This window comes from Phaseolus vulgaris, chromosome 11 (assembly GCF_051622355.1).
Source record: "Phaseolus vulgaris cultivar YP4 chromosome 11, ASM5162235v1, whole genome shotgun sequence".
NCBI lineage: Eukaryota > Viridiplantae > Streptophyta > Magnoliopsida > Fabales > Fabaceae > Phaseolus > Phaseolus vulgaris.
In genome coordinates, this window is record NC_143508.1 from 8,995,918 (window position 1) to 9,023,083 (window position 27,166).

Here is a 27,166-nt window from a genome sequence, read left to right on the forward strand (position 1 = left end):
GTGAGTAATCACTGTCCGTAAGGACTTATCCGCGGTGTATTGCGCAAGTCCCCTAGGATACAACAGGAACTTCCCGGATATTTCCGAGGATCAGAACTAGCAAGTTACTCTTTAAAAGAGTAATACCCAATGGAACCCAAGGTTTTATAATATTAAAATAATCTAATAAAGGTGAGAGAAAAAATTAAAAATTAAAGGTGATAGGAAGAGGAGTTTCAGGTGGTGTTGGGTGAAGAAGATGAGTGAGAGTTGTGTCTTCTGAGGCAAAGGGTTGCGACTTTTATAGATGAAGAAAGCAACCGCATCCCACTACATGAGCAACCCTGCTTCCACAGTCAAGGCGGTTCCGAGCAGTTTGTGGAGAAAAAGACTACGTCTTCCCGGAGAGTGCGGAGCAGATTGGATCTGTTGAAAGCACGCACGTTCTGAAAGACCCATTCAAGGTAGGAACCGTTACTGGAGGTCCCCTTAGGTTGCGGAACGTTGGGACTCTATCCCACGTTCAACCTCTGAGAAACGAGGGTTCCGAGCGTTGGTCCTCTACGAACGTTGGTTTCGAAGGTTTGTTCGCTCACTCAGATTTCCGTTTCTGCACATGCTCTGTTTCTAGGTTTTCTGTTTTGCAATATTATAGAATCTGTTTTACAACAAGTGGTTGGGTCAAAAAGTTGAAAATTGAAATTGAAGAGCTGTATATTGGAAATAACATGTGATACTGTTGCTAAAACAAGGACCCAATTTGCTGAAGGAACAAAATATAGTATTGTGTAGTTAGTATATATTTGTTTGTGGGCTAGTCCAGGATGGAGATCCTACATCGACTAGAGATTAGGACATTTCATTATATATAAGTGGGTGCAAACCTCACCTCATGAGCCGAATTTATGGAATTGAGTTAGGCTTAAAGTTCACTTCTTAACATAGTATCAGAGTCATTTCGAGTCTATCTTAGCGAGTGTCTGTTGGCCTTATCAGGTCACCCGCTATCGGCGTGAAGGAGTGTGTTGGAGGAGATCTCACATCAACTAGAGATTATAACATTTGAGTTACATGCACAATTAATGACATGAAACTAAACAAGCTTACATCTTGCAATTGCTATCATGCAACACTGTTGTACCTTAATGTACAAGGTGGATTCTCATTACAATTGAGATTGGCCAACTGCTATTCAGCACACAACATTATTTAATTGTTCTAAATTTTCTATAAATAGTTATGAATGTAATTGTGAACATTTTTTAATCCAAACTTGTTCCTTGAGAAATGATATAGTATAAAATCACTTTTCAAGGCATGTTTTTTTTATATGATCATAACCAAATGTAAACTTCTGCTTAACATAAAACCTCTATAAATGCCAATTTTTCTTTACATAATTGACAATCAATTTTTATAAGCTTAAGCAAATGGGCCCTGAATTTGTAGGCATTGCATGTTTGAAATGCCTCTGCTACTGTGGAGAAGTCCCACTGCTTCATCAACAGTGCACTTCACAAATACTCTTCGTCGATTCTCTTCTGGTACATTCATTTGTAAGAACACATTGTAGTGTGGCTTCACAATCTTTTTTCTTTCCTTTTTTTTTCATGTGAAAGGTAAAAGCGAATTTCTTTATATTAAAAAAATGTGCATTCATTGTAATTCCCCCTCCTTATCTTCATTATTATTGTTCTTACAAGTTCGGGTTCCTCTAAGAATGACTCCTATAGTTTCCGTCTTCTCGTTCTCGCGGCTCCTGTGTTCAGTGTCTCCATCTTGCAAGTCCTTCTTCAAGAACGGCGGGATAGGATACTTGCGAAGGTGCTCCGACACTCAAGTTAGTCCGAGTACAATATGGCGATGAGTTAATAGTGAAATATTACCTTTGACGCTGGATCTCCTCTAATATTTATAACTTTGGGATGAACCTCAGCTGTTATGGATGGGTCTACTCTTGGATTTCAGACGACGGCCCAATTGTGCCTTAATCATAATTTATATCTAAATTGGTTTAATTACATTTAATCATGTGTTTATTGTTTATTCTTAGGTTTATTCGGCCTTATCGGCCATTCGACATCTCGGGCATCCGGCCTCTCAATCATCCGGTATTACAACTATCAAACAAAGTCTTTTAAGAGATGATAAAATCTGGTAAGTCAAACTTCAAATCGGATCTATTCTTATTTATATATCCTAGTGTCACATGATAATGTTAATTTTCATCACTTTCTCATTTCCATTTTTAAATAATTAAAAGTATATGACAATGATAGTATTTTCAATGATTATATCTTTTGATTAAATTAATTAATTACAAATTAAACTTATGCAGTTTTTCATTTACAGTTATGGTAACTAGTGACTAGGTGATCAAATTTAGCCTTTAGACATCATTGACATTCTAACCATCTTCTCTATTCATGTTTATCCAAAAATAACCAATGATGTTAAATAAATTCAATGAAATTTGTCAAAGGAAAACACAGCACTGACTTTGTTGTAGTGTGATTTACAATATTATGATTGATGAAACGTGCAAAGCAGGAAAACTGGATTAAACCTTAGAAACCACAACCATCAACACAAACTCAAACCGATGAGAACATATTGTGTACCTTAAACTTTAATTTTGATATTAAAAAAATTAGTCGTATTTTGATATCACATCACAAATTTCAATATTATAAACTTTGATTAATAATTTTCATTTAAAAAATTTAAAAGAATGAATAAAGATTTAAGAGTTACAGACAAAATTTTCTCTTATTTTTCTTGTCCAGAAATACTCCTAGATAACTCATCTAAACACGTGTATTAATTTTATAAAAAATTAATCACTTTTGAATATTTTTTTTTTAATCTTTGATGGACTTGTAACATAAAAGCAAAATTTCCTATAACTAAATATAGAAAAATATGGGTAAAATATATTTTCCTTTCTTCTAAAAACAGTTCATTTTCAATTCTTCTAATTTATAAATGCACCATTTTTAATCCCTAAAATCTTATTCAAAGCCACATCTAAACTATTTTGAAGAGTACAATATCTTTTAGGGAAAGAAATCAAAATCGAACTTAATTTTTATAGTAAAATTAAAAACATTATTTTTAAAAATATTTCTACATTATTGAATAAAATCAAATCATATCGACTTATTCAAGTATATTAATTTCCAAACCCACAATGGAATTTCTGATTCCTTTATCTTTTTTAAGAAATAAATCTTTCCACGCAAACACACATTTGAATTAGTTTATTAACATGGTTATGTAGTTACAAATTATTTTTAATAAAGTTTAAGGTAATTAAAAAACAATAATTTTTCATCAATGATAGTCTTAGATCATAATTTGATCCACCAAAATTTGAATTGACTAAAATATAAAGATAGATCGAGTAGATACTTTTTCTTTTATTTAAATAAATTCTTTTGTCTTGTAAAAACATGACCCGTTTACTTTTAATTCCAATAAAAATATATGTTAATTTTATAATTGTGTTGCTTTCTTAACTTTTATTATTAATTATAGCAAGCTTAACTCTAAAAGTAAAAATTTTAATTAATAAAAATAAGATAAATAATATATTTAAATTAAAATATTTAAGAAATTTAAATATCTATTTTAATTAGGTAATATATATGATAATTAATATAAATAAGGTAGTTATATATAACTACTTTCTTTTATTTTTTTTTCGTTCTATGATTTACTTTTAATATTATTTTTTATTAAAAAAACTTATAATTTATTTGGAGCTTACAAATTAAATTATTGTATAATTGTTTTTTAAATTTATAATTCAATTAAGTAAAATAATATTATTAAAAAGTGAGATTAAGCCTAAGATAAAAGAATATGATTGTTTCTATTCAAATAAATTGTATTTATCTTTAATTAATGTGAGATTTTTGATAAATATTTTTATATAAAAATAATCACATAATTTGATTTTTAATATATTGTGAAAAATATTTTTATATAAAATATATAATAATTAATTTATTATTTAAAAAATATTTAAATAAAAGTATTACATATAATTTTATTTTATAACTATATGTTTATAATTTTATACGCAAGGTGTGACCAATGATAAAATATATTAATATATTGAAATAAAATAATATTTTATTGCACATAGAAAAGAAAAAGCTTTTATATATTACATGTAATTTTACTATATAATAACTAGTAGTTTTAAAAATATATAAAATAATTTAAGATTTTTTTGTTTGAGATAAAATCCTTATTTATGGTGTATTAAGAAAATAAATGATTTGTCAATTATTTAGAATTGAAATTAATATATAGGAAATAAATTATAAGTGTCTAAGTAAATTATAATTAATTTTAATAAAACATGCTAGGATTAATATTAATATGAAATAATATACATAAATTATATTACAATTAAAAAATTTAATAAATAAATATTTTTGAAATATAAATTGTATATATGATTTATGATAAATAATTTATAGTGTGATATAATGTTGTTTTAATGAATGAAAAATTTAAAAATATTAAAATTTAATTTAGAAAAAAAAGATATATTAATATTTCTGCATTTTTCTGGTTTTTTTTTTTCTGCCTATTAGATCTTTCTATCGATGTCTATAACTATTGTTTCTATATTACATTGTCGATTTTAATTGTTTCCAAAGATGATCAAAAGTTTTTTTTAGTATTGTTTGAGAAGGCTTTTGATCAACATTGATAATAATCAATACTAATCAAAGTTACTTGAGAAAATTTCGAAGTATCATTAAAAAAAATAGTTTGATTAATAACGTTAGAAAAAAGAGAGTAAAATCGTTGTAACTAATGTTAGCCGAAAACATATACTAAGAAAAACTGTTTTAAATAACAACTAATATTTTTACATTGGGTGGAAAATATTTTTTTTGACCAATAATCAATTAATATGTTTAAATTATTAAATATTATTTTTTGATATTAGAATAATTTTTACATTTGATAATAATGAAATACTAGATGAAAATAAAAAAAGAAACCAATTTTAGAGACAAAAATAATTAGTTGCTATAGTGACTAAATTAGAGACTAAAATATTTTTTGATTTTTAAATTAGTTTCTATTATTGCTAAATAGTTTCTAAATTGGTATCTAATCAGCTGCTAAGGTTTTCACTACCAATTATTTAGATTCTAAATTTGGTAACAAAAACCTTGGTAGCTAATTAGATACAAATTTAGAAACCATTTAACAATAATAAAAATTAATTTATAAATCAAAAGTTATTTTAGTTTCTAAAATAGTCTCTAATTTAGTCATCATACTATAACAACTAATTATTTATGGTAAAATTGGTTTTTATTTCGCGATTTTCTTGTAGTGAAAATATTTTATCAAAAAGAAGTTAAAGTTCAATTTAAATTATATTATTTTAAAAATAAATAAATTTAAGTAGAATAAAAATTCAAATTTTATATAGTTTAATTTCTTTAAAATTGTTTCAAATTCAATATTTTTTTAAACTTATGAAATTCTGTATCCCAAAAAAAAAAGTTTGATAATTTTAGAAAATTTTGTTATGCCCTGAACATTGTGTCTGCTTTAGTTAGCCTTACAATATAGTTAAATAAGATGAACAATTAGATTTCCTATAAACCCCTGAAAGGTGACAGATTTTATCTTGGACAGAAATTCAACTATTATTTTTATTTCTGATTTTGTACTTTTATTTGAAACAATCTTGTTCAAGGTACTATCAAATACCAGAGAAGATGCTTTTTTAAGTGATTTGATTCTCTTTTTCACAAATTATAATTTTTAAGTTCAAGTTACTTATTTTGTAAAAAAATTATTTTTATCTAAAATCATAATTTACAAAAAAGATTATACTACTTTGGTGCAAAAACTGAGAGAAGCATAACTGATAATTTCATCTTCCATTCCTAACCAACTTTAAATATGAGATTACTTTGAAATCCTTTAGATAATTATACAAGGTTCATGTTGAATACATGTTCACTGTTTTGTGCCAGTTACAATTAACATAACATATTCAAAGATTATGCATATTAGATTTTTATAGCAAATGACAAGTGTACACCACCCAGTACTATTAACTAACAAACCAACTTTTACCTAAACTTTCTTAGACACACATGAAGAAGGCAACAGTAACTGAACCAATGAAAGAAAGCAGAGACAAAAAAACACTACCAGTAGATTTTTGCACAGCCTTGGAGATCACCTTGTCTTCTGCAAAATTTTCTTTACATCAGATAGTTTCCTCACAACTCAAAACAAAGATAAATAGGCAAAACATAGATAAATTCTTCTAGTATTGCTCTTCAATCAAAACTATAATTTTACCTTAGTAATTTATGTGAGTTTTTATTCCATGGATTATTATAAGATCAAAATCTAGTTATAACTAGAAAATAACACTTCAAGCAACCATAAATGGTTATAATATATAAGTTTTGTTCAATAAAAATCTACCTATAGTTACTTACTGCACTCTTTAGGGTGACATAAACAATTCAACCCAGCACCACAGGTTCCATTAGGTTTTTCACACCCTTGACAGATTTCTGGTACACGAGGAATGTCAACAGATATCCTTGTTCCAACCTTAAATCCTTGATCATGTCCACCATCTGATGCACTTCTATGTACCCAGCTGAAATGAGAGCAGTTCAGATGCTCAGGGTGAAAATCCTTATCAACGTTTTTCAGATCTTCAACAACTACACATGGATGAGGGTGGTTATGGTTCTCTTCTTGAGTCTTGGAAGATGGTGAAACAGCACCTCCACATTTGTACAAGTCCCTACAATTTTGCATGATTGGGAAAAGGGGGTTTTGCTTGAGCAATTGAAGAGAACAAGTGAGTTAGGCTCAGGAGGAGAAGGGAAACCAGCTGTGACAGCTAGAGGAGAAACATATTGTAGAGAAGAACAAGAAGAGTGAGTGATGGTTAGTAATCTACCATTGTTGTCTAGTGATGAAACATGAAAAAGGCCAAGGGATGATCTCAAGTAGAGATTATGAGATATGCATAAAACCATGCTATCTAGTATAGAAGAATTGGAGAAAGGTGTTTGAGTTTGGATATTCCCACAGTAGTTTGCATCATTTTGCTGTATAGAAGAACCTGATAATATGATATTGAATAAGAGTAAAGAATGAAGAATTTGTTGTGGTTTCTTGAATGCCTTCATGTTCATCCCTTTTCTCTATCGATGCAAAGAATGTTCACTAAGTTATTTTAATATTTCTGTAGGTTTCTTTTGATCACACAAGATAGAAAGCATGGTGTTAATAACTCTAGAAAACACTTTTCCGAAATCTCTTTCTAAGTTGGTCCCATGCATGGTTAGTGACTTTCTTTTTCCTTCTTTTCTTTTTCTTAGTCACTAGAAAAAGGTCACATTGCTTTGAGAGGGAATCTCAGGCTTCAAATTTCAAAAACTTTTTTTTGTGTGAATTTGCTACTTTAATTCTTAAACTTTTTTCACCATTTTTTTATCTATTTCATTTTATTCTTTCAAGTTTTCTTATTCAACAAATTCCCTAATTTTAATATAACTTACTTGGTAATAGTTCTAAGTTATTTTTTTTATTAGTAAAGAAAGAATGAAATAAATATGAGACATTGTAAGGATATCCCAACTTATATAGCATAGACACTGACATAGACACTAATATAATACGGACACGGTGATACGTATAATTTCTAAAATGTAGAACACGAGAATACAAATATATATATATATATATATATTGTTGGTTATTAATTCTGATTTTATTACTCTTAAACTATTTTACCGTTATATTGCATTAATGGTCAGTTTACATGCCCTGTTAGTATTCCTATTTTATAGCTTCCAGTAATTGTAATTTTATTATATATATGATTGAGTAAATCAAAATGAATAAGATCAGTTTTGCAATTTTGTGCAATTACGTTCAATCAGTTGCTACAACCTTTTGCATTTTATTTCCTTCAATTAGTTCCTACAACTGTTATCAAGAGCTAGTCTGTTATCATGAACTCTACCCAATTATTAGTCCCTATCCTTAATGAAAAAAATTACAATCGGTGGTGTGTGCAAATGAGAGTTTTGTTTGATTATCATGAGTTATGGGATGTCGTTGATAGTGAAGTGTTTGCATTAGGTGATAATGCAACTGAGGCGCAACGAGTAACGCAGTGACCAAAAGAAGAAGGTAAATAAGGCTTTGTATCTCATCCATCAAGGGATGAATGACGAGACGTTTGAGCAACAACTGCCAGTGAGGCTTGGACAGTTTTGTCAACCAATTATAAAGGTGATGATAAGATCAAAAGGGTGCGTCTTCAAACCCTAAGACGCCAATATGAACTGCTGCAGATGGAAACCATAGAGACTATTGATGTCTATATAAATAAAGTTCTTGCCTTGACAAATCAGATGAAGATCAATGGTGAAACACATTCGGAGTAGGCAAAGGTGGAGAAGATTTTGAGATCTTTAACTCCCAGATTTGAACATGTTGTTGCCGCAATTGAAGAGGCCAATGACATTTCAAAAATGACAGTAAGGTTATTGTCTGGTTCTCTACGAGCGCATGAGCAGCGTATGAATGACAATAAGATTGAAAAACCAATTGAACAAGTTTTACAAGCACAAGCCTCAATTGGTAGCTCCTATCATAAACATGGTAGCTATTTCAGCAAAGGTCGTGGTGGTCAGAATCATGGAGGCGCTTGGCGCGGGGAACGTGGTCGCGGAGAACGAGGAGACATTTATAATAAATCAAATGTTGAGTGTTATAATTGCCATAAACGTGGCCATTATGCAAATGACTGCAGATCAAAAGGTGATAATCATGCTGCCAATTGTGTCAAGAAGACAGTAATCATGTACAAGATGAAGAGGATCATACAAATGGCAGCCACATCAAATGAAACTCCAAACAATCAGACTTGGTATTTGGATACATGTTGCACAAATCATATGTGTGGTAAGAAGGAGTTGTTTGCAGATTTGGATGACTCATTTCGCACAAAAGTGAAAGTCGGTGATGGTAGGTTCGTTTTGGTGACTAGAAAAAAGTGAATTCTTATCACATTGAATAATGGTGATCACAGGTACATCTATGATGTTTTCTATGTACATGATATAAAAAGTAATTTGTTGAGTATGGGACAGCTGGCTGAAAAGGGTTACGTGATGCACATAGTTGAAAATAAATTATCAATTTTTGATAAAAAAGGTAGTTTGATTCTTAAAACCTTTCTATCAAAAAACCGCATGTTTCCAGTAGATTTGCATATGGGTGATTTCAAATGCTTGAATGCAATAGTGAATAATGAATCGTGGTTGTGGCATTTACGCTTTGGGCACTTAAATTTTCAGAGTTTGGAAAATCTCTCCAAACGAAATTTAGTGAATGGTTTACCCCATATTCATCATCATGATCATTGTGTGAGACTTGCATTTTTGGAAAGAATCACAGGATACCATTTCTTAAGGAGCCTTGACGTGCAAAATTTCCTTTGGAGCTTGTTCATACAGATGTTTGTGGTCCAATGAACATATCATCAGTTGGAGGTAATAAATATTTTTTAACCTTTATTTAAAACATTTTGTTGAAAGAGAGAGTGACAAACAAATTAAGATGGTGCGTAGTGATGGAGGAGATGAGTACAAGTCTAATGAGTTCAAGAGGCACAATGAAGAACTTGGGTTGCAACATAACATAACATGTCCTTACACACCTCAACACAACGGAGTTGCCGAGAGAAAGAATAGAACAATCATGGACATGGCGAGGAGCATGCTTAAAGCGAAAGGTATGCCAAATTATTTTTGGGCTGAGGCTGTAACATGTGTGGTATATTTGATAAACATATCACCACTCGGAGTGTTCCTAACACAACTTCGATTGAGGCATGGAGCGGATTCAAACCCAATGTTCAACACTTGAAGGTATTTGGGTCAATTACTTATGCTCATGTCCCCAAGGCAGCAAGATCAAAGTTGAATGATAAGGCAGTGAATACCATTTTCATTAGATATAATCATGGAGGATACAAACTGTACAATCCAATGACAAAGAAGGTGATTGTGAGTCGTGATGTTACATTTGTTGAAGATGAGGAATGGCAATGGAATGTAGCAGCTAAAATGGATTCAAAAAAATGATATTATTATGTTTTGAACGATGATGTGGAAGATGGAGTCACTCTTGAAGCACCTGCAGTTCAACCTGAAGCTCCAATTGCAACTATGATGGAGTGACCAAGAAGGCAAAAGCGAAAACCTGTACATCTTCAAGATTGCGAAGTAAATCTTGATGATGAAGTTGATGACAATGGAGATTTGGTTCACTTTGCTTTTCTTGCAGAATCAGAACCTGTGAGACTTACCGATGCCATTCAACACCCCAAAAGGCTATGAATGAAGAATTGATGGCGATTGAGAAAAACAATATCATGACTCAAATTGGGAAGGTTGTTCCAAATCAGAAATAAGGGAGGATGTTGGTTATTAATTCTGATTTTATTACCCTTAAACTATTTTACCGTTATATTGCATTAATGGTTAGTTTACAGGCCTGTTAGTATTCCTATTTTATAGCTTCTAGTAATTGTAATTTTATTATATATATGATTGAGTAAATCAAAATGAATAAGATAAGTTTTGCAATTTTGTGCAATCACTACAAAAAAGCGTGTATATAGTGGCGTTTATAATATGGCGGTTATTAAAAACCGCCACAGTTAGTTGTATAATACGACAGCTTCGTAAGTGCCATAATGTTCCTTCGAAATATGACATTTAGAATCGTCATAATTAGTTTTCAAAATAAAATTTCTCCCGCTTTTCGTTCACTCCATAACCTTCATCTTTCCCCAAGTTTTTTTTCGTTTTCCCCTCTTTCACTCTTCGAAAATATACCTTTGACTCTTGGAAATGTACTTCTTTCACTCAACCTCTAAACCCTAACTTTCACCCTCATCCTCTTTCAATCTTCACGTTCCTCCTTTCCTTCTCAGCCCCATTTCATAAACCCCCCCTCTCACCCTCACCGCAATCGTTTCCAAATACTTGAAGGAGGCACTGATCTTTTTGTTTTTGTATTTTTGTTATGTAAAATTGAGCAGAATCATTCGTAAAATTTAGTTAATTGTTTATTTGGGGGTTGACTTGCTTTTGAAAACGTGGTTGATTTTGATGAACAAAGGTTCTGACATTCGAAAGACGATGATGAACTTGTTCCTAGGACAAGCCATGGAAGGAAGAGTGGAGAAGAAGATGAGGGAGACGGGAGAGTGGGTTGCCGCTAATGCGATGCCAAAATCACTTCTTCCAGTACCTTCTCCTTTCACCAACTCCAATCTCATTTCTAATTTAATGCTAATAATCTTAATGCCATTCTTCTCTTCTTCTGTTGTAGGAAAAGGAAGATTTCTGTTTATGGTTCAATGGATGCTTCCAATTTGGATAACATTGTTCCTAATAGCTTTTGGAGCCATCAAAATACCATTCACCAACACCTTTCTTGACGATCTCCTCCTGTGATATATCATTTGGGTAATTGAAGTTTAATATTTAATATTTCAAATCCTTTGGCTTTTTGGTTAATGTTTAAATAATAAATATGTCTTGTTTCAAGAATTTAATGATAAAAATAAGCTAAACTCTTGGAATCAATTGATCATTCATTTGATTCAATGATGCATTCTGTTACTTCTTATGCACTATATTTTGGTATGACATGTGAGTTCAAGCAAGAATCACATGATGGATTCATGGAAGCTTATTTACATCTTGTAAACCGTGATTTTGATGCATTGGCCAATGACTTTGTCACTCTTGGGTATTAATATTTACTTATGTTCCCTTATAATTATTAGAGTGACTATTGTTATTGAAATAAGATATCACTTTTATGGCAATTTTGGAATATATTGTTTCTTTGTGGATTTATTTGCTAGTTATATTTTATTATTTCGCAATACCTTATCACGTGATTGAGAAATGAAAACTATTGCTATATCAGTGGGTTTGTTTCCCCTCTCCTGAATTTCACTTATTGCATCATTCATTTATTCTTATGCATTGCTACTCTTCTTTGCTTCTGGGTTACCTTTCGGGGTGCCTCAGCTAGTTGTCTATTTTTTGGGATCATATATGCCAAGTGCTGTCAGGAAATGTCCTTACACTTTCTTGGGCGTTAAAACGATCTACTCTTGACTACAATAATGAGTGGTTATGTAGTTGTGAAGTTGTAGCTGCATCCCCGTACTTTTAAATCGTGTCTAACCGTTCTAATAGCCATGATTTTGTGAGTTTTACTGACTTGTAAATAAGAACTTTCAGCTGCTCTCGTAGCTCTTCAATTCAGTGGAATAAAATTTTCTAGAATTTGAGGAGTTTATGATAGACTGTCGCATGTTAGTTGTTTGTGCAATTATCCGAAATGTAAATTGTGAATAATTATTTCTAGTTAGCATATCTAAAGTTCCTTTCTGAGAGTAGAATATTTATAATGGATAATGATACACTAGTGCAAAAAGAAGAAAAGGATACGCTTTATTTAGTGCGGCTTTTGCGTTACCCGCTTTCGTAAAAAACGCGGTGGCATTTTTGAAATTATTTTGATTTACGAATGCGGTTATTTGAATAACCGCATTCGTAAATCAAAGCACTTTATTTACGAATGCGGTTATTTGTATAACCGCACTTGTAAATCAAAGTGCTTGATTTACGAATGCGGTTATTCAAATAACCGCATTCGTAAATCAAAATTTTTTGATTTACGAATGCGGTTTTACCTTTAACCGCATTTGTAAATCATTTTTTACCTTAAATTTTGAAGCGCGCCACACACAATTTCAAACTTTATTTCTCGTCTTTGCCTTTGTTTCGCGTTCGCACTCTGAGTTCTTCTGCTGCATCTGCATTCCATTTGTGCAATGTAAGTTTTTGAACTCTCTTTCTTCCTCTTCATCTTCACAAATATATGCATAAATGTTTTTCGTTTTTCTTATATATGTGTTTTTCCTTGCATTGGTGTCTCGGAGCACTCTTTCATTGTATTCGTGGTTTCTTGTGGATTTTTTGGTTTGCTCCGTTGCTGCTTCCCTGTCCGCCGTCGCTTCTGCTGCTGCCACCGTTGTTCGCTCCCGTGACTCTTCATCAACGTTGGCTTCACACAAGATTAACGATGTTTTAAAATTTTTAATTTTTTTTTAATGATTTGGCATATACAAGTGCGGTTAAAGCAAATAACCGCACTTGTAAATGGTATTTATAAATGCGGCTATATAGCCGCATTTATATTTCTTGATTTACAATTGCGTGTTGATCAAATGCGGTTGTAAAACCGCATTTATAAATTCGAAATAGCCGCATTTGTTTTATGTTTCTGCACTAGTGATATATACTACAACAGTTTTTTAATCTGTCTTTTTAGGGTAGAGGTGCTAATCTATATATCTTACAAGATTATGTGCAACTTATATCAATTATATATATCATTCTCATAATCTCTTTCTACTTTCTTTTTAGCTCCATAATTTAAGTATATATATTTGTTTTCTTGTGATATCACTGTACACATGTTTTATTACTATAATTGTGAAGGTGGACAATGTTTCAAAAGTATGTTTTATTATTATTTTTGTTAGACTAATTTTAACATTTTTTTTACCTTTGTCTATTCGAAATTGTTTCTTAGAGCATCTTGGAAGTTTTGAATCACATTTCAGGTAATAAATTTATAATTATAATATTTGTTTCACTTTTACTTTTGGGTGGACTATCATTGTTTCTCTTGTATTAACAGTGCTACATTTCTAGCAATCATGGTGCATAACTTTTTCATATTTGATATAGTCCATCCATTTGTATAATTCCTTGCACATCTGCGTATATAATTCCCTACATATTTGTCTTCATTATAGTATTATTTTCATTTATTTTTTAAAAATTAAAAATTAACTTAAAACATATTTTATTTATTTCAGGCACCAGATGTTGGAAGTGATGTTCCATCACCAAACCAAAATATTATAGGATCAAGTGGAGGCAACAAGACAAATTAGGACGTGACTTGTAATATGTTCAAATATGAATATTGATATTTTGACAATTTAATGTTATCATTTTGATTCCTTTGACATTATCAACTTTGTTCTCTTAATGAATGAATGAGGTCATTTTTTTATTGATATGTTTCTATCATTCAATTATTAATATTTTTCAAGTTTAATTATATTATGAAATTAATTTGTGTTATGATTTAATTATATTATGAAATTAAATTGTGATAAGAAATTTATTTATAATATAAAGTTTAATTATATTATGAAAAATTTAATTATAAGAACATAATTGAATAAATTATTAAAAATATTAAAAATAAAATTAAATATTTATTATTCTAATTACAATAATGGTAATGGTTATTATAAATGTCATATTATACCGTATTAAGTGGCGTTTAAAATTGTCGTTATTTACATTGAAATTGGTTTACCCAGTTTTAAAATTACGACATTTATAACTGACGCTAATTACACGCTTAAAACCGCCACTTTATACAATGCATAATATGGCGTCTGCTACAACGGTTCTCAATTAACCGCCACATTAAACTTTGTGACGACAAGAATTCTGGCGGTACGCGGTACCGCCACATACGTATAATACGGCGGTTAAAAACGTCAGTTTTGGCAAAAATAACCGCCGCATTATATACGTTTTTTTGTAGTGAATTATGTTCAATCAGTTGCTACAACCTTTTGTCTCTTATTTTCTTCAATTAGTTCCTACATATATTACATATTTATGAATTATATAAATTGACAATAAAGATTTATATGCACAAATATGTTTTAATTTTTTTTCTAGCAAAAAGATGTTTCTCATGAATGGTTCAAAAGGATTTGTTCCTTATTTTTATAACCATAATAAAAATTTATACAATAAGTTTGAGTTTTTAGAAAATTAATGTATTTCTCATTTTTAAAATTGTGTTAGAACCGTGTTAGAATTATCAGAAATTCAACAAATACTTTTTGAATTAGACACTTCATCGATACGTGTTCTACGAGTGTCGATGTCTAATACGTGTGTCTGACACGTACACACTATTCAATGTAAAAAATGTTAATTACACTTAGCATAATTTTTTTTTTAATTTGTGTCTGACACCAAAACCATTTATTCTTATAGTATAAACAATGAATATTGTTAAATATCCTTACACTACAAGAAAATAATTAAATTGCAACTAATTTTGGAGACCAAAATAATTAATTACTATTGGAATAAACTAGAGACCATTTTAGAGACTAAAAAATTTATTGGTATTTGAAGTAGTTTCTATTATTAATAAAAAAAATTATAAAGTAGTTTTTAAATTAGTATCTAACCATTAGCTACTAAGGTTTTAACTACTAATATTTTATATTCTAAATTAGTTTCTAAAAGACTAATTCAAACCAATTTAGAATCTAAAATATTAGTACTTAAAATCTTGGTAGCTAATTTAGATACCAATTTAGATTCTTTTACTAATAATAAAAACCACTTTAAATACAAATAAATTTTTAGTATCTAAAATAATATCTAATTTAGTTAATATAGTGACTAATTATTTTTATCTTTAATTTTAGTTGTTATTTAATGATTTAATTTTAGTTGTTATTTAATGATTTTTTTCGTAGTGTTATGATATATGATGCTCACAAATTTCTAATGAATATAATAACAAATCCTAATAAATCCTAATACTTTGTTTTCTCCTCCGAATATGTGAATGCAATGAATAATAATAATAATAGGAAAAGGCAAAAAAAAAAAGTCAAATTATTTCAGGAAGTGTCAATAATAACACGCAGAAGATTGAAATTCTTTAAAACAAAAATCTAAGAAAAAGTAATGAAAGGAAAAATTTATTGGACTTAGCATTAATATCAGAAAGTTGAATAGAACTAAAAACAAAGGACTAATAGGTTGAATGCTAAAAGTTAAAAGAATGAAATGAAATAAATAAAGGTTAATAAAAAGATAAATTAGAAAATTTACTTTGTTTTAGGTTGTCATTGCTTTAGTAGACCATCCTTCCAAAAAGTTGTGTTATTATCTCCAATTGGTCATTGGATTTTTGCATGTTCAATGTTTTTCACCATTGATAATCATTTCATACCCTACTAAAGTAGATTTGGTGTTTATGCTTTTTAAGGCAAGGCAATGGCAAATGCATGTCTTGACCCATGTCTTCACCCCACCTCTTTATTCTACCATTGAATTCTTCACTACATCAATCAATAACCCCAAATATATGCATAGGTTCATACATTTAGAGAACCAAAAATGTGCATAATTTTATTTCCAAGTGAGCAATGATCAATGTTGCACGTGAGTACGAGATAATATATATATATATATATATATATATATATTAAGATAATGAAGTGTGTATAAACTTAGTTAATTCTAATTGATGTAAAACTTTTAGTTGTATGAGAGCACATCTCACTAATTACCACATATGTCATTAATTATATTCTACTCAAAATATATATTGAAAATAAAGAATAATGGGTATAAAGAGTAGTGACATTTTTTGTGAATCCATAATGATAATAATAAAAAATAATTTTAACATCCAAATATGTAAATTAGTTTTTAATATATCAAAGTTAAAAAAAAATAACAAATAAGGGTACAAATTTTAATTTTAATATAACAAAGAAAGGTAACTTCCTTGTTAAGAAAATAATATTTTTTCTTAGAAAATTATGAAAAATAACTTTTTTTTGGACTCCTCATATTCATAGATTGGTGTTAGTGCACCTCTGTTAAGACTGACATAGTAGTTTGATAAGGAGACTAAAAGGGAAAAAGGTTCCCAACTTGACCTAAAAAGTAAAAGGAAGATGTTGAGTGAAAAATTCTTAAAGAAGAGGAAGAAAGAGACAGATTGAGAGGGTGGAAAAGAAGATAAAGATAGAAAAAAGAGGTAATAGAAGAAAGAATAAGTGCTATCTTTAGGTTGTAAGAGTAAGAAAAGATTAACAAAACAGAAAATAGATCAAATAAAAAAAGAAGCTAAAGATAAACTTAAAAAAAGTAATATTACAATTAATACATACTTCAATATTATTGGTATAATTTTTTTTAATTGCACTGCTTACTTTTAGTGGAATTGTTTTACTCTAACTTTATCTTAAATAAATTGCATAACTCCATGAAAAGACACACAAAAAAGTTGGAAGAGAAATGAAAATACCTATGATATTTTCAAACTATCATGGTTATTCCCTTAATAACCAAACAAAAGAAAATCACGTTGGAAAGGATGAAACTGAAGTGTACATTATAGAAGTTCTTAAGAATCGCACCTAGGAACCTTAAAATCTTCAAATAGAAAAGTTGTAGACACTCAGGTCAATAACCGATTAAAAACCAATAAGTATCAGTACGAAATGATATTACTTTTAGTAGAAACAATACTATATAAGCTTTTGCTAATTATTATTAATATGATAAAAAGTAAATAATATTTTTTTAAAATTTATTATCATTTATATTATATTAAAGATTAAAAAAACGAGGTATTAATATATGATAACAATCCACTTGTTACAATTGATTTATTTAAATATTACAATTGATTTATTTAAATATTATTAGAAAAGATTATCTGATTTTAATTGATAATAATTTATATAAAGATATTTTTTATTGTTATGGTCCTGCCAATATATTTTCACTTCACTCAGGAGTTAAGACCAATGACAGTTTATATATGTCTTCCTCCTCCAACCCACCGAGAGGTCTTTTAAGGAAAAAAAAACGTGATGGAACACTAACCTCTAAAGTCAGATACGGTGATTGATCCTAGCGATGCTATCTCTTGAACTTGAGATCAGAACATTCAAATGTTCCTACCAAAAATGGACTCGGAGGGTACCTCGATGAGGACGGTGTGTTCCTCGGGGAACGAGTTTTTAGTTGGTCTCCGATGAGAGGGAGATGTTCACCTGCGAAAGACTCTTCGATGCTTAAGTCAGTAGGAGCACAAATGATAAATTCTTAACAAAGAGCTAAGAGTATAGAATAAAGTTTAGTGTGTCCTCAGAGTGTCCTCTTAGTAAGAGAGTCATCACCTATTTATAGGTTTTGTTGGACTCAAACTATTAAGAAAAACATTGAATGGTTATCATGAGATATAAATGGATTTTATAACAGTAACCTAGAACCGCTAGTAACTTATAACCGATTTATGGTATGATTTATGTGTCTTAAATATAATATTAAATAGACAATTATTGTCTGATTTATGTGCCTTAAATATTATATTAAATGAGTGGTTATTGGTCTGAATGTACCCGATCGTAATTGGGGGTATGTACATAAGTCCCCCCAACTCGAAATATGAGAAGATCAATTTGAAGGATGAACGAATTCAGTTAGGACCCGTTTGGATTTGGTTTATAACTATGTTCATGGTTGAACATGTTTCGTTCTTTATTGAACTTTTCTTATTTTGCTTTGCTCTTGGTTGAGCGTGTTGTCGTGTTCTTGGTTGAGCGTTTGTAGTTCTTGATTGAACTTGTATTATTTTTGCTGCACTCTTGGTTGAACGAGTTGTAGTGCTCTTGGTTGAGGGTTTTTATTTCTTGATTGAACTTGCATTATTTTGCTTCACTCTTAGCTGAACGAGTTGTTGTGCTATTGGTTGAGTGTTTTTAGTTCTTGGTTGAACTTGCATTATTTTGTTTTGCTCTTGGTTGAGCATGTGGTTGTGCTCTTGGTTGAGCGTTTTTAGTTATTGATTGAATTTGTATTATTTTTGTTGAGTGAGTTGTTGTGCTCTTGATTGAACTTTATTTTTGTTGTGCTCTTAGGTGAGTGATTTTAGTTATTGATTGAACTTGACGGGATTATACCGAAAAAAAAGGGAATTTATTATGCCGAGCTTGCCTCATTAAAACCTTGCTTGGTAAAACCCTCCTTAGGGTAAAAATCCCAACAAAGGAAAAAGAGTACAAGTTCTCGGTTTTCAACTATAGTACACCTTTAAATGGGTTATGTTCCACATTCTTGGAATAAACTTGCCACTTACCGATGAGTTGTTCTATGCTTTGCGGCCTCCTTCCTGACCCAGTCTACTACATGAAGTGGTTTAAGACCCCTGATTGGACCAACTCCTCTAGAAGATCCCTTACCTTAAAACACTCATTCGTGCTATATGTTGAACCAAGTGGTGTTCAAGCTTTGAAGAATCCAAACCCTTTGAAGGATAATGAAGGCTGGTTGTGCTTGCTGTTGTTGAGTTGTCCTTTAGATAGGATCTGGGGTAGATTTAATATGTAATCCACTATTGATTGAATCCAAAGCATAAGCACTCTCAATCCTTTTAAAAGAAAAGTGTTTTTCAAGCTAAGTGAAAAACAACATGTTGTTTTGTCGAAACAACCGATTGTTTTATACTTAAGTGTTTTTAGAAAAGGTTGAAAACTGTTTTTATGGTTGACTTGCTGTCAAAACCAAAACAACCGATTGATTCGTGGAAACAACCGATTGTTTGTTTTGGTATCTTAACAAAAAAATGGTTTGTGCTTTGACTGAGCATTAAATGATTTTCTAACTGTTTACGCTCCAGTTTTTAATGTTTTGACCAATCTTTAAATGCAATTAATAGTTTGATAAGATTTGATAACAAACAAAAACTTTGTTTTACAAATAGAAAAATAGATTTGAGTTTTTCACAGATTTTGAGATTGGACAGATTTTGAAAGAGTTGAGATTGTTTAGAGATTGAGTTTGATCAAAGTGTGTGAGATAGAATTTTCTCTTGTATTGATTTCAGATTTCATTTTGTAACAAATGTAAATCTTGTATCTGTTGAAGAAACCTTGTGTGTTTGTTGAGAAGCGTTGTGTGTTCTTGAGGGGATCAAGATCAGCATTCTTAGTGTTGGTGTGTTGACCAAGAGGAGTGTGTGTCTTGAGGGGATCAAGGTCACTTCTTTGGTTGTGGTGTAAGTGATCTAGGTTTGATTGCTTAGTGGAATTCCTCAGTGGTTTCTGAGAAGACTGGATGTAGCTCTGGGTTTAGAGTGAACTAGTATAAACATCTGTGTGCATTCTCTTTATCCTTAATCTCTTTAAATTCAGTTTTAATATTTGCAAACTGGTATAAACAATTGATTGTTTTTGTGAAACAACCGATTGTTTTTCTGGTGCTGTTGTTTTTGCTTTGTGTTTTGGCAAACTGAATTTCTTATCATTTGTTTCTCAAAGTAATTTCATTCTTGGCTTGAAAGTTTGCGAAAACCCTCTTTAAACAATTCACCCCCTCTAGTTTAAAGCCATGCATTCTAACAATTGGCATCAAGAGCTTGGTTCCTGAAAGTTATTCAAGTTGATCCTAAAACTGTTTTTAAATGGCTGATAGACTACCTTTTGGGGGTCCTTTTGTCCCAAAGTTTGAAAAAGATGGATCTTCCATTGAAAAGTCTTGGTCTCGATGGACTGATTCTGAAAGCAAGAAGGCCAAATTTGATTGCATTGCTAAAAACATAATAACCTCTTGCTTTGAATTCAGATGAGTTTTTCAGGGTCTCTCAATGCAAATCTGCAAAAGAAATGTGGGACACCTTGGAGGTAACTCATGAAGGTACAAATGAGGTGAAGAGAGCTAGGAAACATACTCTAATCCAAGAGTATGAGATGTTCAGAATGCTCAAAGGTGAAACAATTGCTGAAGTGCAGAAAAGATTCACGCACATCATCAATCATCTCATGAGCCTTGACAAGACCTTTGAAAAGGAAGAGCTAAACATCAAGATTTTGAAATGTCTTGATAAAGCATGGCAACCTAAGGTAACTGCTGTTAGAAAAGATGGCTTTAAACTAGAGGGGGGTGAATTGTTTAAAGGGGTTTTCGCAAACTTTTCAAAGCTAGAATGAATTTATTTCAAAAACCAATTGATTCACCAATTCAGTTAGCCAAAACAGCAAGCAAAAACTGTAGTACTAGAAAAAATAATCGGTTGTTTCTTTGAAACAATCGGTTGTTTATACCAGCAAACAAAAAACAAACTGAAATTAAAGAGTTAGAGATAGAGAGATTGTACACAGTTGTTTATACTGGTTCACTCCAAACTAGAGCTACATCCAGTCTTCTCAGAAACCCTGAGGATATCCACTAAGCAATCACTACTTGATCACTTACACCACAACCAAGAGAATGACCTTGAACACCTTCAAGAAACACACTCTCTTTGGCCAACACTAAGATTGCTGATCTTGAACACCTCAAGAACACACAGCCAATCTCCGCAAAACACACAAACGAATTGTTCAACAGTTTACAAAGATTACACTTGTTACAGATGAATATCTGAAATCAATACAAGTAGAATCCTATTCCAGCACCTTGATCAATCTCTAAACTCTTAAGCAATCTCAGAACTCTTTGAAAAACTCTCAGTGAAAAACTTTGTCTCAAGATTCTTATTTCTTAAACACAGTTTTTCTGAAATTATACAAAGATATAGTTTGTTATCAAATTTTAACAAACTCTTAATTGCATTTAAAATAGATTGGTCAAAGCATTTAATGACTGGAGCGTATTCAGTTAAAGCATTTAAAGCTCAGTCAAAGAAAACAGTTTTTTTGTTATGGTTCCAAAACAAACAATCGGTTGTTTCTTCGAATCAATCGGTTGTTTTGGTACTTAACAGTTTTCACCATTCAAAAACAGTTTTCAAACTTTCTCAAAACACCTAAGTGTAAACAATCGGTTGTTTCGACAAAACAATCGGTTGTTTCAACTTAGTTTGAAAAACATTTTACTTTGATAAAGATTGAGATGCTAATTGCTTGAGATTTAATCTAAGGGTGGATTACAACATTAAACTACCCCAGAACAAAGTTTAAACCAGCACAACAACATCAAGCAAAGCAGAGGCTTCAACATCCTTCAAAGGATTTGGATTCTTCAAAACATTGAACATCCTTGAGTATGACTTCTTTGTTTGGCAAGCTTAGGGAACATGAGTTAGAGATGAATCGACTCAATGTTCAAGAAAGCGAAGTAGTATCATTCCCAGGTCACCCGAATGAGTCTACCGAATTTCTGGGTAGAGAGTAGTATCATTCCCAGGTCACCCCGGTTATAGTGGTGGAAAACATCCTACAATGCACATCCATGTCCTTCGAGAATAGATGAGTATGGGTCATATAGGCCTTAACATGTGCCTCGAGATCTGAGGTCCCCAAGTATCTCTTTAGATTGGACCAACCCCATCTCTGGGTAATTGGGCCCTCATAACCTCATTCGTGAAGGGATGAAAACCCCTTAGGTTGGTCCTCATTGTGTGGTTGATCAATGGGTCAAGGGGTTTCCTTCCAGGATGATTTTTTGGTTCAGAGTGCGAGATATCTACCTCTCTTGCTGATTCGAGTTTTTTGGGGGGGGACCTTTCAGGATTCAGCGGTATGCTCTAAGTGTTGTTGGTCACCCTGAGTGGTGTTGTTGTTGTCCCTACGATCTATATGATCATGCAGTACCAGTAATTTTGCCCTATATTACTTTCTTAGGGATGCCAAATCTCGTTCCAATTTTTCCTGCATTTGGCTTAGGGCGTAGGGTTTAGTGTGTCCTCTTACTAAGAGAGTCACCACCTATTTCTAGGGCTTGTTGGACTCAAACCATTAAGAAAAACATTGAATGATTATCATGAGATATAAATGGATTTTATAACAGTAACCTATAATCGTTAGTAACTTATAATAGATTCATAATCTGATTTATGTGTCTTAATATTGAACGTACAATTATTGTCTGATTTATGTGCCTTAAATATTATAATAAAAGAGCGATTATTGGTCTAAATGTACGCCGGTCGTAATTGGGAGTATGTACACTTATGATAATGAGTAAATACATAAGTATTTCATGATTCGAGTAGATACAACAAGTCATTTGCTTGGAACCTTTGCTTCAAGTGGTTAGGGCTCAGCTCGATTGTTCATTACACTTTTGTCTCACATTTCCTATAGTCTAATATACATGAAACACCTACTTGTTAATTTAATTTTGGAAAATGTCTATATTGCGATGGTAAGTGAGATTTGGAGACATAGGAATAAACACATCTTTAAAGGTGGAGTGATTGACCATTCCGAAATTTTCTCCATGGCTCAATTAAAGGCCTGATCCTAAGTAAAATGACATGTGTCTGATCCTAATTAAAGGCCTGATCCTAAGTAAAATTCCGAAATTTTCATTTACTGACATGTGTCTGGATACCCTGGTTTGTATGTATTCGATTAAATATAAGTGATTTATTTAGGTTGATCAGACTGCATTTGTTCTAGTAGGAAGTTAGTGGCAAGATTTTGAGAGGAGGAATTGTTCGTTTCTGTGCAATTTTGTACATGGATTGATCACCCCTAAAGTGGTTTTATTTATTTATTTTTGTATTGCTGATAAAAAAAATAAGTCTTTCATGATTATAATTATAGTATTTTCTGTTAAGTAGATAGTATTTTTTGTTAAGCAGGTGAATGATATGTTATGTTTGATTGCTACAAAGATGAAAACTTTTTTAGTCGATTATATATAACACATTATACCATGTTTAGTTTTTTTTATAAATATTGAAATACACTATTAAATACTTATTTTAAGTAAAATACTTAATTTTTATATAACCTTTAAAATTTACATAGACATCATTGTATAATAATTACTGTTTTATAAAGCTTAATGCATAATGTTTAGTGAATAGATTGATGCTTGATGGTTAGTGCCGACCTTTCATCATAAATAGATTGGTGGAAAATCTTTTATTCTCTAACTGATTAGAGATGTACACTTGTTACTGTTTGACAAAAAGATATTGTCTAACTCATTAGAAGGTGTACACTTTAAGGTGCTAAATTAAGAAGATAGTGTTCTTAACTTTTTATATATCAATGTATAATATTTAGTATAAACCAATAACAATTATTTTTTTATAACAAAGCATTCTTTTGTGTTTTTTTATTTTTAAAAATATTCAAAGCATAATAAGTTCAAGCTACAAATACTCAAGGTGTGAGGTTGTATTAAATATTCTTAAATAGTAGACTAGTTAGAGGCACTCAATATGTAAAATCAAACTAAACACATTTTCATTCTTATTAATGAAGAATTGTTTAAGGTAGAGGTTAATCTAGAGAAACTTAAAGTTTAATATCAAAATAAAGATCCTCAATTTGTGCAACTGAGTTAGTGATACTCATGATGTGAATTCATGTTATGCACAAGACTTTGAACTAAATTAGAGATACTATCATACTTCTCAATAAAGAATTACTCAAAAATTAACAAATAAAGATCAAATATTTAAGGATAGGTAAGTTGACGGGTTTTACATTTCACCTTGTATAGGTAAACATTAACATATGAAATAATATATATATATATATATATATATATATTTATTGTATTAGTAAAGTTTAAAAAAATACTTAAAACTTATGTAGTAAAGTTTTAGCTACTTTTATCTAACTCGCCTTGTTCAAATAATAAGGACGTGGTTGCAACCACATGGTTGTTCAGAGATTCAACTGTAGAATAAATTATACTAAATATTCAACTACAAGAGATATGAGAAACACCCTAATATAAAAAATTGTAACAAAAGGATTATGACACTTTGTGACTCCATCGAGGTGAGTGTCACAAATATGTTGATATACAAAAGATTGAATTATAAAATTGTAGCTTCATTCACAAGATATCATATACATACTCATAAAAAATTGACACATTATAACTTTTCACATAATTGGAGTTACACCCACCCACTTGTACGAGGGAGATGCACTTAGTAGATAAAATTATAATAAATGTTGATAAATTATTTTTCCATGAAAGTCACCTTTAATATAATACAGGTCATGATATTTATAAATTTAATATCATATAATGGAAAATTAAAATCAAGTATTAAAAAAAATATATATATATATATATATATAATGATTTTAAAAAATAGTGTTTTTCCTTTAGTGTACTGTGTTCGGGGAATGTTTACCATGACTTAATATAATCCTTATCAATTTGTATGGACTTAAATTAAAAGATAAACATAGAATGTTCATGAAGTTCGTAAGTTCAGTGCATAATTTTTTTGAGCACCACAAAAAAAAATAAAATGAAATAATATTGTGTTGTATGTGTGTAATTATTTTAATACTAAATAAATAAAAAAAGAGGAGAAGTCTACTCTTGAATGGAATCTCAATTGGCGATGAGGAAGTTGCAACACAAGTCCATGATTTGGCAACTCAAGTTTCTTTCAAAGAAATTCACAAGTTCAATGATTCATGAATTTTTAGGCACCACAAAATGGAATAATACTATAATATTGCATGTGGGTAATTATTTTAATAATAAAAGAAAAACAAACTCAATATAAAATCTTATGAGGATCACAATCCGATTATTTAATAATATGAAAGTATTTATGCTAAAAAAATATGAATAAATTTTTTCAGTATTTTACTTGTGTGAGTAACAAAGTAAAAGGAGTGCTTCTTTGGATTTGTAGTCAGTGTCTCGGAAATTGGAAGCCTTATAAAATGTGTTGGCTGTAGAAACATGGAGAGAATTTACAGAGTATTTGATAAGAGTGGAACAATTTTTCTCTTTTATTATTAAAATGAGATTATTTTTTTTTAAAGTTATAAATGAAATTGTTTTTTAAAATTATAAAAATTGTGCAAACTTACCACATTAACACCATTTCTCCATTGTTAAAAACCGATTTTATTTTAATAATAACAGAGAATAACTGTCAAAGTTTCATAAAAAATCCGAATTTATAGTATTAGATCAACATTTTTTATCTACATGAAGCATTTTCCATAGTAATAACCAATTGAACTGCTGGAACTTTCTTATTGAGAAAAAAAAAGAGCTTATTATGAAGTTGAAATTGCAGAAGAACATGCAGGAACTAGGAACAACCATATCAGACTACAAATAGAGGATGCACACATGCATGCACTTGAAAGATGGAAAGTTTAATGAGTTGAGGATCATGCTGGTGCTTTGACAAGCTTTGATGGGAAATCCAGGACCACAATCTTCTCAATAGAGGGTGAAAACACTCCAGAGAACTCAATATGATTGGGATGAGTCCGAAATGTGTTGAACTCCTCTTTCCCATTGAATGTCATCAAGAACACATGAGTGAAACCTTGTCTTAGCATATCATGGCTTTCAATGTCTTTTCCCCTGTCATACAAACATGTGATACACATAATAAGTACAGTAGAATTGCTTACTAAATGTTAATGTTAAGGAAAAATCAAGTGAAATTCTGCATATGCCCAAAATAGTCTAAAAGGTTAAAGATCTTGTATACAACCTGTAGTTGGTTGTGCTTTTTGTTTACTATATCTCAAAGGTTATCATTGACCACTGAGATACCAGAATCACACAACTATTAACCAGTCATATGAATGCAGAAAAGCATGTGTTAAGAGAAAGAAGAAACAAAGCACTGCAATTTATGGTTTTGTACCATTCAAAGGATTTGACTTCATGAATTCCAGATACCATCTTCTCCAACCCTTGAATGAGTTCTTCAACTGCCACACCATCCTTGAACTTAACAACCACATAGTGATTAAAATCTCCCATAGCTACAACACAACTCTTGTGAATAAAAGTAGTTCCTAGCAACCACGTATATATGCACAAACCTATACAACATGCACGCATAAACTATTACAGTTTCTATTTGTCCACAGCAGATCCTAAAGACCAATTTCACCATTGCTAGGTTAATCCGTTGGAGATTCCATAATAGATATAAAAACATTTCATAGTATATAAATGAGTGAGTGTAAATATCACTTTATTAACCGATTTTATAAAATTGAGTTAAACTTAAAAGTTCATTTTTTACTATGATATCAAACCTATTTAGAACTCAATATAACTAGAATTTTCTGGATTTACCAGATCATGCGTTGTCGGAGTGATTTCAGATCAATCATAAATATATAATCTCACGTACGAGTTGGACTTCTTCACACGTCAAGTTAATATAATCAATCAGAAAAAGGGAAAAAAAGTTATTGGGACAGAATCCACGGTTCAATATCAGGAAAGGTACTAGTTTTAAACAT

At 30.8% G+C, this 27,166-nt stretch overlaps 2 protein-coding genes and 1 pseudogene across 2 annotated transcripts; 1 reads left to right on the top strand and 2 right to left on the bottom strand.

Annotated features, from left to right (window-relative positions):
• Positions 1–6,023: 6,023 nt before the first annotated feature.
• LOC137832034 (uncharacterized) lies at positions 6,024–7,242 on the bottom strand. Its single transcript, XM_068640005.2, is given in 3 exon segments — positions 6,024–6,216; positions 6,474–6,821; positions 6,824–7,242. Coding segments are annotated over 3 exon segments (819 nt in total). The 5' UTR covers positions 7,188–7,242; the 3' UTR covers positions 6,024–6,109.
• Positions 7,243–11,183: 3,941 nt separating this feature from the next.
• LOC137833629 (putative NAD(P)H dehydrogenase subunit CRR3, chloroplastic) lies at positions 11,184–11,531 on the top strand (annotated as a pseudogene).
• Positions 11,532–25,901: 14,370 nt separating this feature from the next.
• Positions 25,902–26,773, bottom strand: LOC137821650 (stress-response A/B barrel domain-containing protein At5g22580). The gene is made up of 2 exons (XM_068626347.2): positions 26,557–26,773; positions 25,902–26,267 (listed from the first exon to the last, which is right to left on the bottom strand). The coding sequence occupies exons 1-2, from the start codon at positions 26,754–26,756 to the stop codon at positions 26,069–26,071; spliced, it is 399 nt and encodes a 132-aa protein (XP_068482448.2). The 5' UTR covers positions 26,757–26,773; the 3' UTR covers positions 25,902–26,068.
• Between the last annotated feature and the right edge of the window lie 393 nt (positions 26,774–27,166).

Coding starts and splice junctions, on each gene's coding strand:
- LOC137821650 (XM_068626347.2), bottom strand. CDS start 26,756: ATGCGTGCATGTTGTATAGGTTTGTGCATATATACGTGGTTGCTAGGA. Junction 26,268..26,556: donor GAAGTCAAATCCTTTGAATG/GTACAAAACCAT, acceptor TTTGTATGACAG/GGGAAAAGACATTGAAAGCC.